The following is a 20,000-nucleotide window of genomic DNA, read 5'->3' on the forward strand; positions in this document are numbered from 1 at the left end:
TAACAAAAACAACTCTAATGTTTCTGCTAAGTCACTATTTCCTTCAATAACCAATAACAACACAAAATGGTTGTTTACTCTCTTCATCAATGGCTCCACAGAGTCACTAGGAAGGTTCTTGAGGGTTCTCTGGAGGTCATAAGGTCCTGTATGATGATTCTGTTCCAGAGTCCTCTAGGACATTTTAAAGGAACTTTGGGAGGTTCTTTAAGCAAGTGTTTTTTAGTTGAGGAGTGGTCACTGGAACCCTAAAGGTTGTTCTTGACATCAATGAGAATTTAAGGGTCATTTGGTCGTCGAGGAGGTTCTAGAGAGTCTTTACTGGAACACTGAAGCTGTTCTAGAGGCTCAAGGTGGAACACACATACTATTTGCTTTTTCTGATGATTGTAGAAGTTCTATGGTTTGTTCTGAGTTTTGTTTGTCAGTTATCGAGTAGATTCTCAGGGTTCTATGCTTCTAGTGTAAAGATCCAGCCTGTGGACCTTTGCAGAGGTCGATACTGATCAATGTGTTTCCATCATGTTCTGTTGGGTTCTCTGCTGCTGTGGTTCCTCTTTGTTCTCTGACCATGAAATCTGCACATCTGATCTGAATTTATTTCTGTTTGACTCCTCTGAACATTTTAGTTTGTTCCAACAAGAAAACACGTCTGTCAACTGTCTAATAACTGTGTGTGTTTGAGTGTGTGTGTTTGTGAGTTTGTGTTTGTGAGTTTGTGTTGAGAGTGTGTGTGTGTGTGAGTGTGTGTTTGTGAGTGAGTGTGTGTGTGTGTTTGAGTTTAGCAGCTACTTTGATCTGTTAGTGTTGGTTTTTGGCTGCAGGCTAAACTCATCACACACACACACCAGAGATTGTGTGTGTGATGTCTTCATCGTCTCTGTGTCAGTGGGGGACGATGATTGACAGCTCCCATCAGGACCCCGCCTCCCTACTGCTACATCAATTACTCCACATGTCTCACTTTCAGTGACTGTATATAAAGATGATCACTGACTGTATATAAAGACCATCACTGACTGTATATAAAGATGATCAGTGACTGTATATAAAGATGATCAGTGACTGTATATAAAGATGATCACTGACTGTATATAAAGATCAGGTCTCAATCTTTTATGTAAAATGCCTTGAGACAATGTACGTTTTGAATTGGTGCTATATATATATTTTACACCTGTAAACTCTGTTCCCTAACAAACAGCTGGTGAACTTTAGAGACCAAACGCAGAGAGAAAAGTTCAACATGTTGATGTGAAGCTGATCATGTGTCTGTGTTCACCGTCGACAAAAAAACAACATTTCAGAGGAAACAACACAATGACACACCGACACACACACACACACTCTGTCAGTCATACACAGTGTCAGTGCTGCTGCTCCTGTCGTCTGTCTTCAGCCTGTCAGGCAGCACTGAGGGAATCGCTTGTTTCACACAGAGGATCTATTCAGATTTAATGTCACATTATAAAGAGCTGAACGTCTCTCACTCCTTCACCAACCTCATTTTAAATCTGAACATTTCAAGAGTTTAAAACCTGCAGAGAAACAACAGAACACTCTGTGTGTGTGTGTGTGTGTGTGTGTGTGTGTGTGTGTGTGTGTGTGTGTGTGTGTGTGTGTGTGTGTGTGTGTGTGTGTTTTACAGGGCTGGGTTCTGGAGGGAATCCCTCAGACTCGTCTTCAGGCTCTGACTCTTCAACAGGCCGGAGTCGTCCCTGATCACGTTGGTGAGAAGAAAACTATCAAATGCACAATTTGTACAGTTTATACAGTCACTGAAACACACTGTCTGTGTGTGTGTGTCAGTGATACTGGAGGCTTCTGATGATGTGTTGTTGGAGAGGAGGGAGGGGAAGCTGGTCGACCCACTGACAGGAGGTGAGTCGGTGTATGTAAATGTATGTATGTCTTTGTGTTTTATGTGTATTTGTGTGTTTATATGTGTGTGTAATGGAGTTACATTCGTGAGCTCTGCACACTTCTGTGGCCCACAATGCACCTGGCTCTCTGGATTGTCCAACATGAGACATCTGTGGACGTCTCAATGTATCTCTTTACAATGATTATGTATGACATCACTTCCTGCAGACGTGTACCATCAGACTTTCATCTGGCAGGCCAATGACATCATCGCCCAGCGTCTGGAGAAGGGGCGGGGCCCATCAGAGACGCAGTACCTAGCTGAGCTGCAGCGTTTCCGCGGCGAGGTCACAGGTCTTAGATCAGCCTATCAGCACGTCCTGAAGATCATCAACAGTGACCAACCACACGCTGACGTCTACCAACAAGGTTCAGACTCACAAAACAACCAATCACACGCTGACGTTACATTTCATTTAGCTGAAGCTTTTATCCAAAGCGACTCACAATAAGTGCATCAACCCCGAGGGAACAAACCAGAACAACAAGAATCAATGGGGTGTGAGGTTTGACCATGTCCTGGATGTCGACTGGACCCGATCCGTTCACAGCACGGTGAAGACTAGAGTCTTGAAACGGATGTGGGCAGCTACTGGTAACCAGTGAAGGGAGCGGAGGAGTGTGAGTGAACTCAGGTTGAAGACCAGTGGAGCTGCTGCTTCCTGGATGAGCTGCAGAGGTCGAATGGCAGCAGCAGGTAGACCAGCCAGGAGGGGGGGGCAGTAGTCTAGGTGTGAAGCTGCTCAGAGACAGCAAGGAGGACAGTCTCAGTTGAGTGGCCTTGAAACCAGACTGGTGAGGGTCAAGAAGGTTGTTGTGGTGGAGATGGGAGGAGAGTTGATTAAAGATCGCTCGCTCAGAGCTGTGGAAACAAAGGGAAGAAGAGAGACAGGTCTGTAGTGGTTTACTTCAGACGGGCCGAGGGTTTCTTCAGGAGAGGGTTTACTCTTCCTCCTTCAGAGAGTTAGGAAACAGTTGACAGGGAAGTGTTGATAAGATGGGTGAGAAAAGGAAGAAGGTCAGGAGCGATAGACTGAGAATGTGAGATGGGGTCAAGGGGGCAGGTGGTCGGGGCGGAGGTTACCAAGGTAAGAACTTGATTGGGAGACGGGGGTGAAAGAGGAAAGTGAAGGGGATGAAGATGAAGATGATTGAAGTGTAGTTACAGAAGGAGGATTAGAGAATGAGGAGCGTAGGTCATCTGTCTTTTTTGTAAAGTAGTTGACAAAGTGGCTTGGTAGAAGGGGGACTGGGGGTCAAGGAGGTTGGAAAAGATGGAGAAGAGTTTTGGGGTTTGAAAATGAGGATTGAATTGTAGTTTGGTAAAAAGAGCTTTTGGCTGCAGAACTGGAGACAGAAAGAAAAGAGAGGAGACTGATCAGTGAGCAGCTCGTCAGGGTGTTTAGATCTTCACCATTTCCTTTGTGATGCTCACATAGTGGCTCGGTCGGCTCGAGTCAGACGGAGCTGGGGAGGACTTGGGCTCCGGCCTGAAGTAAGAGGACAGAGAGGAGGGAGAGAGGAGGACAGAGTAGAAAGGAGACAGTCTGTGGCAGAGTTAGGATGCATGAGTGAGAAGGAGTCAGTGGAAGGGAGATAAAACAGAGGAGGAGGGAGAGAAGGAGAAGGAGGTCAGAGAGGAGGTCAGAGAGGAGGGAGAGAGGAGGTCAGAGAGGAGGAGAGGAGGGAGAGGAGGTCAGAGAGGAGGACAGAGAGGAGGTCAGAGAGGAGGAGAGAGAGGAGGAGAGGAGGTCAGAGAGGAGGGAGAGAGGGAGCAGGTACAGAGTCTGTTGATGTGGTCGGGTTGTCAGTTTGAGAGAGTCAGAGATATAGAAGTGGTCAGAGACATGAAGTAGGATTACAGTGAGGTTAGAGGTAGAGCAGTTTCTGGGAGGACTGAGCGAGAGAGCATTAGACATGGACCATGTAGATGGTTCTCAGAAGCAACGCATTCACTCTCTGCATGTCACTATATTTGGCCAATCAGACACACACTGACACATAGTGAGACTGACACACACTGATACTAACACACACTCACAATTTGTGTTTAACACACGTATGTTTGACTCGAAAATATGATAATATTCTGATAAACAGTTTCAGTCATTTGTAAATTTCTCACTGACGCTGGTGTTTTCTCTAAACGAATGAACTCTGTGTGTGTTTGTTGTCTCAGTGCTGGCTTTTGTCCGGACTCGACATCGCTCCAGGACTCCTAGAATCCTCCTGCTGGGTCCACCTGGGTCGGGGAAGAGTCACCAGGCCAGACTGCTGTCAGAGAAATACAAGATGCTGGATGGTAGGCGCACACACGCACACGCACACACACACACACACACACACTCACACTCAAACTCAAACTCCTCTCTCTCAGTGTGTTGTGATCAGCTGATCAGCTCCGCAGCAGCTGATGGTTCAAGCCTTGGAGAAAAGATTCAATCATATCTGGATGATGAACAACCAGGTAACACACACACACACACACACACACACACACACACACACACACACACACACACACACACACACACACACACACACACACACACACACACACACACACACACACACACACACACACACAATAGATGAAATAAATAAATGAGTCTTTGGGAAGTGATCTGACTCGTTTACTCATCATACCTTGAGTAAACGACATTGCCCTGTCGCTGCAGCTCCAGACGACCTGGTGCTGCAGGTTCTGGAGCGACATCTGAGCCAAGTAGACTTTAGCAGCAGAGGCTGGATCCTGCACGGGTTCCCCCGAGACCTGCAGGGGGCGCTGAGGCTGCAGGAGTCCCAGCACCAGCCCAACAGGTACTGCATGTACATCTACTTATACTACTAATACTACCAGCAGTATCTATATATTACATATCCTGCGATCAGACAGAGGTCGGACAGTTTGATGAGACGGCCTTCTTCCCTCTGAAGAACAAACGGACCAATCACAGCCTGTCACTGACACGTCAGGTTTGACCAGCGTTTAACCCTCGATGCTACGTGCTAACAGCTGATAAATGATGTCATCCTCTTCCCCTCAGAGTTTTCTTCCTGGAGCTGACGGACGACGTCTGTGTGGAGAGAATCAGTCTGAGAGCGACAGACCCAGTGAGCGGAGAAAGGTCAGTCCAAACCAAACAAGACCAGGACCCTTAGTCTGATCTTCATCCATGTCCAGGACCAGAACTCTGACCCATGACCAGGACCAGGACTCTGACTGCATCTTTCTCCTGCAGGTTTCACGCTGTGACTCGACCGGCTCTGAGCTCTGAGATCCAGAACAGACTGGAGACCAGACCAGAGGACAGAACTCACACTGTGACACACACTCTGAACCAGTGCAGGACACACACTGCTGCTCTGCAGGTACCACACACACTAGAGATGCACAGTTTACAGTTGTATCAATGAACTCATGGTTGATTTGTGGCTCGGTGTGTAGCGTCGTAAAAGTTAACATTTCTGATTAATAGTGGAAATATGCATTATACATCATTAATATGTAAAATATGAATTACATTCTCTAAAATGTAAAATGTAAACCTTTTGTGCAGCTTGTAATTCCTAGTCAATGAAAACATAGGGCTGTGTTTTTGTTGTGCTAAGGTGCAAAGGGCAGTTAAATGTCCCGTGTGCAGAGAGACTCTGACAGGATGCTCATCTAGAAACAGGGAGATTGAGATGAACTGGGAGAACCTCACATACTTTAATACTTTGATCCTTTAAGTAGCTTTATCCTGTGAAATTAATATTTATTTGGGGGACAGATAGTTTCCAGATTTACCTTGTGACAGCCCCCCCTCTCTCTCTGGGACTCGAACACTCACCACAGTGACTCTTCACTGTTAGAAGTGACTCTCCTCAAAGGGAAGGATAAGGGAAGTTTAAATCAACGTCTGGTTGGTGAAGTGGATCTCAGCCTCTAACTCACCCAGTACATCTCAATCTCTCCGACTCATCCTGTCACCAGAACACCAAATCACTCAGTCACGTTCCTGAAAATAGGTCCACGTGTTTTTATTGTTTTATTATACAAAAACATCAAAACATATTGATCCAGAGCACAGAATATAGAAATATTATTGATTGTGTTTCAATCACTCTGTGTGTGTGTGTGTGTGTGTGTGTGTGTGTGTGTGTGTGTGTGTGTGTGTGTGTGTGTGTGTGTGTGTGTGTGTGTGTGTGTGTGTGTGTGTGTGTGTGTGTGTGTCAGTCTGTCTATCCAGATGTGGTTCTCATTGATGCTGATCAGGATCCTCACTCTGTGTTTGAGGCTCTGGAGAGCAGATTAAATTCTGTCTGAGAAGAGGACTCACCTGGACTCACCTGGACTCATCTGGACTCACCCGGACTCACCCGGACTCATCTGGACTCACCCGGACTCATCTGGACTCACCCGGACTCACCCGGACTCATCTGGACTCACCCGGACTCATCTGGACTCACCCGGACTCACCCGGACTCATCTGGACTCACCAGGACTCATCTGGACTCACCCGGACTCACCCGGACTCATCTGGACTCACCCGGACTCATCTGGACTCACCCGGACTCACCCAGACTCACCCGGACTCACCCGGGTCACATATGTAATGTTGTTGGTTTGTTCTAAAACATAAATAACCAGTTGGTTCTGTTTTGAGTTGATCTGGTGTCTTATCAACAACATTAGCAGTAATACTAATGAGTGGCTGTGAGTGACAGCAGCTGTCGGCCGCTGCAGCGTCTCGTCTCATCTCTCTCGTCGTCAGTTTAAATCTCCGGCTGGTTTCAAAGTGAGCGTTTCAGTCTCTGACTATAATTAATCCTCGTAAGCGGCGCTCGGAGTCCCAGCGGCGGCGGGCCTGTTGGATGATTGACAGCTCTATTTTTAAGTCATTGTTGACAACAGGAAGTGCGGTGAGAAGGAAATGGAAGCTGACGGCTGCTGATGTGATGATGGACGGTTTATCCTCGTCCTGCAGAGACAAGACGCTGTCTCGCTCAGCCTCTGAGCAAATGCACCAGAATCATGTGAGGTCAGAGGGTCGTTACCTGGACTCGCCCAAAGACCTGAGGTCTTCAGGTCCAGTCAGAACTGAGTCCTGATCCAGATGGTGTGGTCCGTCCTCAGGTCCCTGTTGTCTCATGATGCTGGGACCAGGTCAGAGCCTGGTGAATCTGATGAGGGTCTGATGAGGATCAGGTCTGTGATTCCTCCTGCTCACTTTATTTATCTAATTCTGTTCATTTCTGAAATTAAATGAGGTGGAGACAGAACAGCAGATACTGCATTCACAGTATAGTTTATATATATTTATATTTATATATATATATATATAGTTATATATAGTTATATATATAGTTATATATATATATAGTTATATATAGTTATATATACACTACCGTTCAAAAGTTTGGGGTCACTTAGAAATGTCCTTATTTTTCAAAGAAAAGCACTGTTTTTTCAATGAAGATAACATTAAATTAATCAGAAATACACTCTATACATTGTTAATGTGGTAAATGACTATTCTAGGTGGAAACGTCTGGTTTTTAATGAAATATCTACATAGGTGTATAGAGGCCCATTTCCAGCAACTATCACTCCAGTGTTCTAATGGTACATTGTGTTTGCTAATCGCCTTAGAAGACTAATGGATGATTAGAAAACCCTTGAAAACCCTTGTGCAATGATGTTAGCACAGCTGAAAACTGTTTTGCTGGTGAGAGAAGCTATAAACTGGCCTTCCTTTGAGCTAGTTGAGTATCTGGAGCATCACATTCGTGGGTTCGATTATACCTCAAAATGGCCAGAAGAAGAGAACTTTCATGTGAAACTCGCCAGTCTATTCTTGTTCTTAGAAATGAAGGCTATTCCATGCAGAAATTGCGAAGAAACTGAAAATGTCCTACAACGGTGTGTACTACTCCTTCAGAGAACAGCACAAACGGGCTCTAACCAGAGTAGAAAGAGAAGTGGGAGGCCCCGGTGCACAACTCAGCAAGAAGACAAGTATATTAGAGTCTCTAGTTTGAGAAATAGACGCCTCACAGGTCCTCAACTGGCAGCTTCTTTAAATGGTACCCGCAAAACGCCAGTGTCAACGTCTACAGTGAAGAGGCGACTCCGGGATGCTGGCCTTCTAGGCAGAGTGGCAAAGAAAAAGCCATATCTGAGACTGGCCAATAAAAAGAAAAGATTGATATGGGCAAAAGAACACAGACATTGGACAGAGGAAGATTGGAAGTGTTATGGACAGACGAATCAAAGTTTGAGGTGTTTGGATCACACAGAAGAACATTAGTGAGACGCAGAACAGGTGAGAAGATGCTGGAAGAGTGCCTGACGCCATCTGTCAAGCATGGTGGAGGTCATGTGATGGTCTGGGGCTGCTGTGGTGCTGGTAAAGTGGGAGATTTGTACAAGGTAAAAGGGATTTTAAATAAGGAAGGCTATCACTCCATTTTGCAACGCCATGCCATCCCCTGTGGACAGCGCTTGATTGGAGCCAGTTTCCTCCTACAACAGGACAATGACCCAAAGCACACCTCCACATTATGCAAGAACTCTTTAGGGAAGAAGCAGGCAGCTGGTCTGCTGTCTGTAATGGAGTGGCCAGCGCAGTCACCAGATCTCAACCCCATTGAGCTGCTGTGGGAGCAGCTTGACCGTATGGTACCAGGAAGTGCCCATCAAGCCAATCCAACTTGTGGGAGGGGCTTCAGGAAGCGTGGGGGACATTTCTACAGATTACCTCAACACATTAACAGCTAGAATGCCAAAGGTCTGCAATGCTGGAACTGCTGCAAATGGAGCATTCTTTGACGAAAGCAAAGTTTGAAGAACAAAATTAATATTTCAAATAAAAATCATTATTTCTAACCTTGTCAATGTCTTGACTATATTTTCTATTCATTTTGCAACTCATTTGATGAATAAAAGTGTGAGTTTTCATGGAAAACACGAAATTGTCTGGGTGACCCCAAACTTTTGAACGGTAGTGTATATATATAGTTATATATATATATATATATATATAGTTATATATAGTTATATATAGTTATATATATATATAGATATATATATATATATATATATATATATATATATAACTATATATATATATATATAACTATAATTATATATATATATATATATATATATATATATATATATAGTTATATATATATATAGTTATATATATATATATATATATATATATATAGTTATATATATATATATATAGTTATAGTTATATATAGTTATATATATAGTTATATATATATATATAGTTATATATATATATAGTTATATATAGTTATATATATATATAGTTATATATATATATAGTTATATATATATATATATAGTTATATATATATATATAGTTATATATAGTTATAGTTATATATATATATATAGTTATATATAGTTATATATAGATATATATAGTTATATATATAGTTATATATATATATATAGTTATATATATATATATAGTTATATATAGTTATATATAGATATATATAGTTATATATAGATATATATATATAGTTATATATATCTATATATATATATATAGATATATATAGTGAAGTGGGGAATAGTGAGTGCCTTATGACGCAGTCTCCAAAATGGCGATCATCCATGACGCTGCTGCGCATGTGTGATCTCTGGAGGGGCGTGGCTCCAGTGACGCATCAGGAAGTGATTCTCACGTGCGTCGGTCTGTTCGGTGAGTTTAATGTTTTTACTTTTATTTCACGAGTTTAAATCTGTTTACGAACCGGAAACTGCTGCTGTTAGCATAATGCTAACGGCAACGTTATCTGCTAAAACACAACCGAGTCCGAGATACACACACCGACACACTAACACACACACACACAAACACACAGACACACACAGCTGCTGTTCTAATAACTCACGTTTCTTCACATCAGGTGAAACTTGATCACTTGATGATAAACGTGCTAACATAAGGTCACAGTCTGTGTGTGAGGTTTAGTGTATACACGTGTGTGTGTGTGTTGGTTTGTGTATACACGTGTGTGTGTACACGTGTGTTGTGTGTGTTTGTATACACGTGTGTGTGGTGTGTGTGAGGTTTAGTGTATACACGTGTGTGTGTGTCGGTGTGTGTGTGAGGTTTAGTGTATACACGTGTGTGTGTGTCGGTGTGTGTGTGAGGTTTAGTGTATACACGTGTGTGTGCTCTTGTACAGCTTCTTTGTGAGGACCAGTTTGAGTGTACAACCTACAAAGTGAGGACCTTTTGGCCGGTCCTCACTTTGTGACCCCCCCTTTAATCAGGGTTAGGTATTTATTTTGGATGGTGAGGGGCTAGGGAATACATTATGAGTTTACTGAGATAGCTGTACAAAGGTGTGTGTGTGTGGTAGAGCTGGTGATTAATTGAATTTCATTCACTATTATGAAAGCAAAGTAATTGATATCATTTAGTTTGAGTCTGTGATTCACACACGTGATGTAACGACTGTAAATAATAAAATAAAAATGCACCAAAGTAAAAAGCAGGAAGCTGCAGCTGCTTCTCACACGTTACAGACCTGCTGACCTGAGTTCACTGTACATGTTAACACGGATCACAGCCGGGACCTGAACAGAACCGGGCCCTGCACCATGAAGCAGGTTGACTTCAGGGGAACTTCAAACTTCAGTTTGGATGATTAAAGGGATAGTTCACTGAAAAATGAAAATTCATTATCGCCTCAGCACTATGGTGGAGGGGGGGAGTTGAAGTGTTTGAGTCCACAAAACACTTCTGGAGTTTCAGGGGTAAACTTTGTTATTGCAGAATCTAAAACAACTGAAGTATCTAGTGATCGATTCTTCAGACGTAATAAACAAGAGATAAAAACATAACCTGCCTCCATCCTGCTCCTGTGATGTCATCAAGTGTCCACAAGCCCGGCGTTCAAACTCCTCTAGAAACAGTCATTTACTTCATTTCCATGTTTTTAGAGTAAATGTCCTGTTCTCCTCGCCTGGAGCCACGTTCACGCATACACCGCACATGCTCTCGCCTCTATGCTCTGGCCCAAGGTGCACTTGACCATATTCACGTGTTCTCACGATAGCTGTAGTTACTTCCTGTCTCTGTCTGCTGCTGCACTCTCGCCTGAATCCTGCGGAGGATTAGTTGTTGTTGTGTTGTTCATGTGTGAAAGACCTGGACCCAATTCTCTGGAGATCCTCCACAGGACATGTCTGAAAACAATTCTGAGATTTCTAGAATCAAGTTGTGATTCAGTAATTAAACTGAAGGAGAACTGGTGCTCTCTGGAGTTTCTCTCCTTCTGGATGTAAAATCCTGAACGTTCTGTTAGTTGAGAAACTCTGAAAGTTCCTTGAATGTGACACAGATGTGACGATTGTGTGTGTGTGTCTCTCTCTCTCACTCAGGTGTGTGGATGATGTCATCAGTAGACGACCAGCTGTGTCTGAACATCAGCAGCAGTTTTCCCTCGGCTCCGTCTTGCAGGAGGAAACCTCTGACCGCTCAGCAGCGATGGGCCAGAGTGAGTTTGTCTGTCAAATTATTTAAGACTTGAAACAAGATGAAAATGTTTTATTGTGACCAGAATCATCACATTTGTCATGTTATGAAATGTTGAAAAGTTAAATAGTGGAGCTGAGTGAGTGAAGGCGAAACTAAATCCTGCATCTGACTGAAAGACCACACTCTGGAATAAAGAGGAAACCAACCTCCAGATGTTATCAAGCTAAAGCTCCAACACATCTGTACTGACAAAGCTTCTGATTGAAAATATGAAAAATATAAAGCTGATAAGTAATTTTATCCCACGTCTGAATGTTTTTTGTAAATAGAATAAAACTTAATTAAACCTGTTAGAGGAGCAGATACGAGGAAATGCTCTTTGTTCTTCCTGTTACTTTGAAGTCTGTGTGGTGTCTGTGAAATGATCATGTCTAGGGCAGGAAGTAGACTGATTTTATTCTGAAAGGGTATGATTGAGGCTGGTCTCAAATCGGTGTTTTTAAACCAGACGTGATTTTCACAATAAAAGCTGCTCATCTGTGAATGTTCAGAAGAAGCAGCGAGCGGAGGAGAGGAACTTTAGCTCCGCCCCAGAGAAGACGAAGCCCTCGTTCAAACAGATGAGGCTTCAGGAGGCTGACACTGAGGCTCCTCCCCCTGAAGACTTACTGGTAAACACCTGATCATCATTTGTTCATTTGTTTATCGCAACATTCAACAACGTTAGCGCATGTTTTCCTGATATCCTGCAGCCCTACACGATATGATGGACTTCGTAGTTCAGGCTCGTTAACATGACTTGTTTGTTTGTTATTGTCTTTGGCATCTTCAGGCTCCACCCCCTGAGCCGACAGACGGGGGTGCCCAACAGAAGAAGAAGAAGAGGAAGAAGGATGGAGGGACGGAGGCAGGAAGGAGCAGCATCAAGACTTCCTCTCTGTTCAAACACAACCCAGATATTCCTGAGATCCTCAGGTACGCAGCTCCTCCTCTGATTGGCTGCACAGAGCCTCCTCTGGTTCTAATTGGTTCATATTACAGCTGATGTCACTGGTTCACTTCCTTGCATATTAATCAGGATACGTTTTCTTCAGTTCGACTGTTTCTCAGCTGAAGGAGAAAATTTTCACCAGTGACTCGTTTTCAGAGCTTGAACTGCACCCCCACCTGGTAACACACACACACACACACACACACACACGCACAAACACCTTGTAACATACAGACACACACACACTTCTATGCTCTGATTGGCTGTTTGATGTCCAACAGGTGGCGACACTGAACAAAGTCCTGAATGTTTCTACACTGACCAGGTCAGTACACACACACACACACACACACACACACACACACAATCACACACACAATCATGTTTTTGTAGCGATGGTTTTCTACGATTCAGTTTTATTTGTATAGAACCCTAACCAAAGAAGATTTCCGAGGTCAAAGGTCACATGACCTCATGAGTCTTGTTTGTGTCCAGTGTTCAGAAACAGACAATCCCAGTTCTTCTGTCGGGACGAGACGCTGTGGTTCGATCCCAGACGGGATCAGGTGAGTCACTCAGGTCACTTGTCCGCTGGTTGAAGTGTTGACGTCGTGAATGATTCGTTAATCGAGTCCCTCGTGGTTAAACGTGTCTGCAGGTAAAACGCTGTCGTACGCCGTTCCCCTGGTTCACAGTCTTCAGTTGGTGCGGCCGAAGCTCAGCAGGTCAGACGGTCCACTGGCCGTCGTCATCGTCCCCACGAGAGAGGTTTGTCTGATCACATGCGTGTTCTGATCTGTGACAGTGACCACACCCGCCTCTCGTCCTCCTCAGCTGAAGGGACGCCTTGTTTTTGGTTTCCTCTGGGAGCTGAGATGAGGGGCGGGGTGTTTTCACTGCTTTCGACAAATCAGAGCGGAGTCTGATAGCTGCTGTCACAAGATTAATCTTTGACTCCTCCCCCTCCATCAGCTCGCCCAGCAGACGCTGCAGATCTTCCAGAAACTTCTGAAGGTAGCGAAACTCCTCCTCCTGCTTCTGTTTGTCCATGTGAACTGTTTTTCATCACGTCTCTCTCTCTGCAGCCTTTTACCTGGATTGTCCCAGGTGTTCTGATGGGAGGAGAGAAGAGGAAATCAGAGAAGGCCCGGTACGTAGCTCCGCCTCCTCTTCCTCTCTTTGTGATACCAGAGGTGCTGTGGCAGGGCGTGTCCTCTGTGAGACTGGGCGTGTCCTCGAGGAGGTTGTAAACAGTGTTTTTCTCATCAGGCTCCGTAAAGGAATCAACGTCCTGGTCTCGACTCCTGGACGTCTGGTGGATCATATCAAAAACACCCTGAGCATCGTGTTCAGCTCTGTACGCTGGCTGATCCTGGACGAGGCCGACAGGTAACGTTAAATTAGAAGTAGAGGCAACTACCATCACAGTTACACACAGAAGTCCCGTTTTAACATCAGGTTGTGTATTGTCCTGTTAACGAGGTCATAGACGACACAGGAGTTGTGATCGTGTCTCCGTCATGACGTTGTGTGACGTCGTTGTGTTTTCAGGACGTTGGATCTGGGCTTTGAGAAGGATGTGACCGTCATATTGAACAGTCTGAACTCTACAGGACCGAGCAGACAGAACGTCCTGCTGTCTGCGACACTCACACATGGTACACACACAGACACACACAGACACACACTCACAAGTGTTTCTGATCAGTTTGGATTATTTAGTTATTTGATGATATAGAAACAAGACGTCATGATTGACAGCTGACACTGACTCTCTAGTGGCAGACATAAACGGTGTGTTTAAAGTTCAGTCACTGGGAGGAGTGTGTGTTGGTTTCCATGACAGTCACATAGTAACCAACCAGTGCGTCAGGATCATCTGGTTCCGTCTGTCACAGCCAATCAGACGCTGCAGCTGTTTTTACCTGTAATGTCCTGCTGTGTTCAGGTGTGACGCACCTGGCTGATGTTTGTCTGAACGACCCTGTCAGCATCCACGTATCAGGCCCCGCCTCCTCTGACCTCACCACCATCAACGCTGGAACCTCTGACCCCAGCCCAGCCAGCCAATCGGAGAGCTTTGCAGTGCCCGAGGCCTTGAAGCAGTTTGTGGTGGTGGTTCCCAGTAAGATCCGACTGGTGTGTCTGGCTGCGTTCATACTGGACAAATGTCAGGTACGTGATAAAAACATGTAAAACATGAAATACATATAAATGTATATATGTGCTGTCGATGTTGTGGTTTATATATATATATATATATATATATATATATATATAAAAACCTCTCACAGTCTTTAGATTGACTCTCGCTTCGTTATCTTCAGGTTTTTGTTCTTTTTTATTGTTTGTGACATGAAATATTATTTTAATGTCTTAGTTTTGTTAGTTTTCAATCTAAAGTAATTTTTTTACATAAATCTTCAATTTTCTAACATTTTCTTGGTTTAAAGTAAAACAGGATGTTTGTGAACATCAGGTCTGTTGCAGTTTTCTACTTTAGCTTCCTGATTGGTCAATGAGTCGTCAGCCACCTGGTCAGCTGCTGCAGCCTGATTGGTTTCTGTCTCTTTGTGTTTTAGTTTTCTCAGAACAACAAACTCATCGTCTTTGCCTCGAGCTGCGAGGTCGTCGACTTCCTCCACTGTCTCTTTACCTCTGTCCTCACTGGGCCCTCAGCCAATAAGAGGCCTCCGCTCAGCTTCCTGCGTCTCCATGGCAACTTGAAGCAGGAGGTGAAAGTCTGACCCCGCCGCTCAGTGTGGTTCTGTTAATGCGATCAGCTGATCAATAAGGGTGCGTTTGTTTTGTCCAACAGGAACGTTCCGAGGTCTTCCAGCAGTTCTCAGTGTCTAAGTCCGGAGTTCTGCTGTGTACGGTCTGTATCTGTTCACACTGTTGCACTACACGTTCCTTATGTTCTACATGTTCTACACTTTCTTCCTTTTCCACCGTGTAAGTGTGTGTGTGTGTGTGTGTTTCAGGATGTAGCAGCCAGAGGTCTGGATCTTCCTCAGGTCACTTGGATTGTTCAGGTAAATGTCTCTGTGGACAGAGAGGACACAGTCTGTCCTCTGCAGGCAGATGCCGTAGCTCCGGTATAGTCCACGTGTAGATGTGTTCCTACTCAGAACCGTGACGTGCACCTCCCCAAAAATGTAAACACACGTCAGGTTGACGCAGACCAGGAGAGCTGTGATTGGTCCGCTGCAGCTCGACAGTATTTCTCCTTCTTCGTCTCACTCGGTTTATTGATCGTACAAACCTACTCCTCCTCCCTCTTTCTTTTCTTCGTTGCAGTTCTTTAAAAAAACTAGTTGCTCTCTCATCTATCAGCTCCACCACGATGACATCATTGTTCTGAAGTGAACAGAGACACCAGAGAATTTGTAAATACGCAGAAGAAACTCACAGCCTCTAGTGTTTCTGTTTATACATGATCCCTGTACATAGTGTTTGAGTGGAGGTGAGCCTCAGGGTCTCAGCTGAGACCACTCCCCTCCGTGTGGCCCTCTGATGGTCGGAGCTGGGATCACAGTTTCAGGTGGTAATAGAATTTGATTGATGAGAGGACACCACACTTCACTACCAGAAGAATTATCGATTTAAATATCTTATATCGTATTTATGTTCGATGACTTTATTCTTCACTTCTCTCTGAGGTCATTAATGACTGATTGAAATTTCAGTTCACTCCTCCGTCAGCGGCGGCGGAGTACGTCCACCGTGTCGGTCGGACGGCTCGAATAGGAGGACAAGGAAGTAGCCTCCTCTTCCTCACCCCTGCCGAGACCGCCTTCATCAATGAGCTGGCCATTCACAACATCAGGTCTGTTGACGGAGAGCAATCACAGCCATACACCTTCAAGGATTTATACTAGATATGATTTTTAATGTGGGGGCGGGTCTTCTGTGTTTCAGCCTATCAGAGATGAAGCTGCTGGACATCCTGTCCAGTCTGATGATGGATGATGCGTACAAAGGGCGGGGCAAATACCACAGCAAGGTAAGACGCCATGTCACATGATCTGCATGTCACATGATCTGCACGGAGGGTGCTCAGTGTTTCAGCTGATTGGTTCAGTTGGCGTGTTGGTGTTTGTGATAAATAACGGCGACTCGATATTTCTCCGCCAGACGTCGTCTCGAGCTCTGGAGCAGGAGATCAGAGAGCGAGCGACGGTTCTGCAGACGAACTTTGAGAACTTTGTTCACGCAGATCCTGAGTCGCTGCAAAACGCCAAGAAAGGTACGTTCACTGTTCTCTGCAGATCTGGTTGGTCAGTTGATTGGTGGGTTAATATCGCTGTGATGTGTCTGTGATGTCACCAGCTTTTCAGTCCTTCCTGCGGGCGTACACCACCTACCCCGCTCACCTCAAGCACATCTTTCACATCCGCTCCCTCCACCTGGGACACGCCGCCAAGAGCTTTGGCCTCAGAGACGCTCCTCAGGGTCTCTGCTCTGGTGCTTCGGGCCCCCGGACCAAACGGCAGAACAAGACGCACACGAGGATCCCGGAGAAGAAGAAGACGAGCGGCAGCGAGGCGGCAGGACGTGCTGAGAGGAGGTAAGTGGGTAGGCCCCGCCCCCTCTGTCACTGCACCTTCAGAGCTATGTATTCACATTTCCTGCTGCCGCCGTTTGTCATTAAAAGCTTTAAAAATGACGGCATGCTTTTATTGTGAAGAGGGTGGAACATTATAGCAGCTCGATGTTTCCTGCAGGCGACAAGAAAAAAAAACATACCACAACCACTAGATTGTGTTTGTGTTTGTGTGTGTCTGACACGTCTGTCTGCTCATTAACACACAACCCCTGCTGAGATGACAGACACACACACACACACCCCCTAATAAATAAAGCAGCGTTCTCCTGTGTGTGTTTAATGTGTGTTGTTGTTCTTAACTGCTGCTCCTCACAGCAGACCTGCCTGGACACGGTCTGACCACACACCCACACTCACTCATTACAGGTGTGTCCCGCTTTGGGCTTCACCTCCCAAAATCCTTTGGGTGCTAATCAGTTGTGTATCGGTGCCGTTCAAGTGATCCTCTGTTTATAAATGTTCTGTATAAAACACCCTGTTTGTGACTTTGCTGCGAGCTCATTGGCTCCTGCTGGATCAATCGATTGGTTCAACCAGATGCTGTTTACACTTTTCAACAGTCTTAGTTCAGCATTTAAAGGGATAGTTCACCGAAAAATGTAAATTCCCTCGTCTCCTCGGCACTATGATGGGGGTGAAGTGTTGATTCCACAAAACACTTCTGGAGTTTCAGGTGTAAACAGTGTAGCAGCAGAATCTGAAGTATCTAGTGATCGATCCTTCAGACGTAATAAAACAACAGATAAAAACATCCTCCATCCTGCTCCTGTGATGTCATCAAGTGTCCACAAGCCCCGACGTTCAAACTCAACTGGAAACGACGTCATTTAAACAGAGTTTTAAGCCTAAAAGTCTCTGATCTTCCTACGAGCTGCGTTCACAGACCCTCGGACACGATATCGTGTGGCTACGTCTGCTAGCATCGCCACTTCTGGTAGTGGACTTTTAGGCCTAAAACACGGTGTCAATTTTCTTAGATTTCTAAGATTTTTCCATCTCGTCTCTCAGCGGCAATTGATTCTGATTTAGAAAGAATAGTTATTAAACCTTGATCTCTTCAATCATGTGACATGTTCTAACCAATGAGAAGAGGGCGGTATCAGCGTCATGTTAAGGCACAGTACAGATTAACCCTAAACTTTAACTGACGTTAACCGTTTGTCCTCGTCAGGTTCCGTCCCGGTCAGAGGGACTTCCGTCTGCTCCACTCCGAGTTCTCCAGCGGTTTGGACGAACAAGACGCAAAGAAGAAGAAGAAGAGAAGGAAGACGATTGGTCAGTCAGGAGAGGAGGAGGAGCTGGAGTGCCCATGAGCAAGGGGCCAACCTTTACAGCTGACTCCTCATCACCGTGACAACGGCACCTGGTTTATTACATCAACCTGAGACGGAGCGGTCAGGTGACCTGAGCGTTCAGTTGTCAACAGGAAGTCAGAGTTCACACTGAAGACAAGACGTGTTTGTGTTTTTAGTGTGTAACAAAGAGTGTGTCACTGCTGAGTACAGACCACAACAACATTAACACAACATTACACACACACACACACACACACACTTCAAAAAGTCAAGCCAAAGCCTCTCTATCTCCCCCTGGTGTCCGGCTGTGGTATAGGTCACAAACCTCCTCCATGTTAGCAGATGGGACATGGACCAAACTAAAACATCAAAGGAGACGTTAAATAAATGTTTGTAAAGATGTTTCTGTCGTTTCAGCTCGTTCTTCTCTCTCTGATGTTTGTTCAAGTGTTTCTCATCAGTTTGGTTTGAATCAGTTATTTGATGATATAGAAACAGGCTGAGACTGACTCCTGATTGGTTTAAAACATGTATGGGCGGGACCTCGATCACTACTCCACAGACTGACTGTAAATGACGTCGTCACAACAAATGGCAGCGTTTGTATCTGAGATATTTCAGATTCATTTCTGTACGAAGTGGAGACGATAATCTGTCATCAAACTTCAGTTTGGTTTGAAGAGTCAATAAAATCTTCAGAGACGATTTAACATCAAGAGTCAAACAAAACAAGAACAGACCAAAAACTTGTAATAGATTTTTATTGAAAATGTAAAAAAAGAAGTATTCATTTCAAATGTTTTCAGAGGAAAGTTTTCATCAAAACATTAAAAACGTGTTCAATGTCCTGTTGTTATAACGTTATTTATAAAGCACCTTTATACACAGTGTAAAAGACAAACTGCTGAAAGCATGGGGCAGAAGTATAAACATAGTAAAATAATATATCAAAAAGCAGAAGAAAGTGTTTATGGAAGTGACGTAGAAAGATAATTGTGTTAAAGACGATGACAAGATCTTGTGTCGTCCTCCTGGTCCTCCAAGTCCTCCCTCTCCTGGTCCTCCATGTCCTTCCTCTCCTTCTCGTCCTCCAAGTCCTCCCACTCCAAGTCCTCCTGGTCCTCCTGGTCCTCCAACCTCTCCTCCTTCTAGTCCTCCTGGTCCTCCCACTCCTAGTGCTCCAAGTCCTCCTGGTCCTCCCACTCCTTCTAGTCCTCCTGGTCCTTCCTCTCCTTCTCGTCCTCCAAGTCCTCCCCTCCAAGTCCTTCTGGTCCTCCTGGTCCTCCCACTCCTTCTAGTCCTCCAAGTCCTCTCACTCCTTCTAGTCCTCCTGGTCCTCCCACTCCTAGTGCTCCAAGTCCTCCTGGTCCTCCCACTCCTTCTAGTCCTCCTGGTCCTCCAAGTCCTCCCTCTCCTGGTCCTCCATGTCCTTCCTCTCCTTCTCGTCCTCCCACTCCAAGTCCTCCTGGTCCTCCCACTCCTTCTAGTTCTCCTGGTCCTCCCACTCCTTCTAGTCCTCCAAGTCCTCTCACTCCTTCTAGTCCTCCTGGTCCTCCCACTCCTAGTGCTCCTGGTCCTCCATCTCCTCCCACTCCTCCAAGTCCTCTCACTCCTTCTAGTCCTCCTGGTCCTCAGTCCTCCTCTCGTCCTCCAAGTCCTCCCACTCCTTC

General features: G+C 44.9%; 2 protein-coding genes across 4 annotated transcripts in view; both read left to right on the top strand.

Moving 5' to 3' along the window:
* The window catches only part of ak8 (adenylate kinase 8), a 15,072-nt gene extending 8,498 nt beyond the window's left edge, over positions 1–6,574 (top strand). The window contains exons 7-15 of one of the 2 annotated variants that reach the window (XM_047341166.1): positions 1,649–1,730; positions 1,810–1,881; positions 2,092–2,292; positions 4,103–4,225; positions 4,301–4,390; positions 4,602–4,743; positions 4,971–5,051; positions 5,166–5,295; positions 6,203–6,574. In XM_047341166.1, coding sequence (XP_047197122.1) covers positions 1,649–1,730; positions 1,810–1,881; positions 2,092–2,292; positions 4,103–4,225; positions 4,301–4,390; positions 4,602–4,743; positions 4,971–5,051; positions 5,166–5,295; positions 6,203–6,232 — 951 coding nt within the window. In that variant the 3' untranslated portion in view covers positions 6,233–6,574. Of the gene's footprint in view, positions 1–1,648; positions 1,731–1,809; positions 1,882–2,091; positions 2,293–4,102; positions 4,226–4,300; positions 4,391–4,601; positions 4,744–4,970; positions 5,052–5,165; positions 5,296–6,142 lie in introns of both variants that reach the window. The other variant, XM_035165301.2, reaches the window with a different exon arrangement.
* A 2,949-nt stretch (positions 6,575–9,523) lies between these two features.
* ddx31 (DEAD (Asp-Glu-Ala-Asp) box polypeptide 31) lies at positions 9,524–18,732 on the top strand. 2 transcript variants are annotated; one of them, XR_004697484.2, is made up of 22 exons: positions 9,524–9,647; positions 11,339–11,454; positions 11,987–12,106; positions 12,268–12,410; positions 12,530–12,605; positions 12,708–12,751; positions 12,922–12,992; positions 13,085–13,194; positions 13,399–13,440; positions 13,512–13,576; positions 13,696–13,815; positions 13,978–14,084; positions 14,375–14,601; positions 15,009–15,161; positions 15,245–15,304; positions 15,411–15,461; positions 16,116–16,255; positions 16,348–16,432; positions 16,564–16,675; positions 16,759–16,996; positions 18,207–18,434; positions 18,470–18,732. XR_004697484.2 is itself a non-coding variant. In XM_035165253.2 (21 exons), the coding sequence occupies exons 1-21, from the start codon at positions 9,530–9,532 to the stop codon at positions 18,346–18,348; spliced, it is 2,340 nt and encodes a 779-aa protein (XP_035021144.1). In that variant the 5' UTR covers positions 9,524–9,529; the 3' UTR covers positions 18,349–18,732. The 2 variants fall into 2 exon arrangements, 1 of the variants encoding a protein (XP_035021144.1); XM_035165253.2 differs by having other exon boundaries at positions 18,207–18,732.
* Positions 18,733–20,000: the final 1,268 nt, after the last annotated feature.

This window comes from Hippoglossus stenolepis, chromosome 9 (assembly GCF_022539355.2).
Source record: "Hippoglossus stenolepis isolate QCI-W04-F060 chromosome 9, HSTE1.2, whole genome shotgun sequence".
Classification (NCBI taxonomy): Eukaryota; Metazoa; Chordata; class Actinopteri; order Pleuronectiformes; family Pleuronectidae; genus Hippoglossus; species Hippoglossus stenolepis.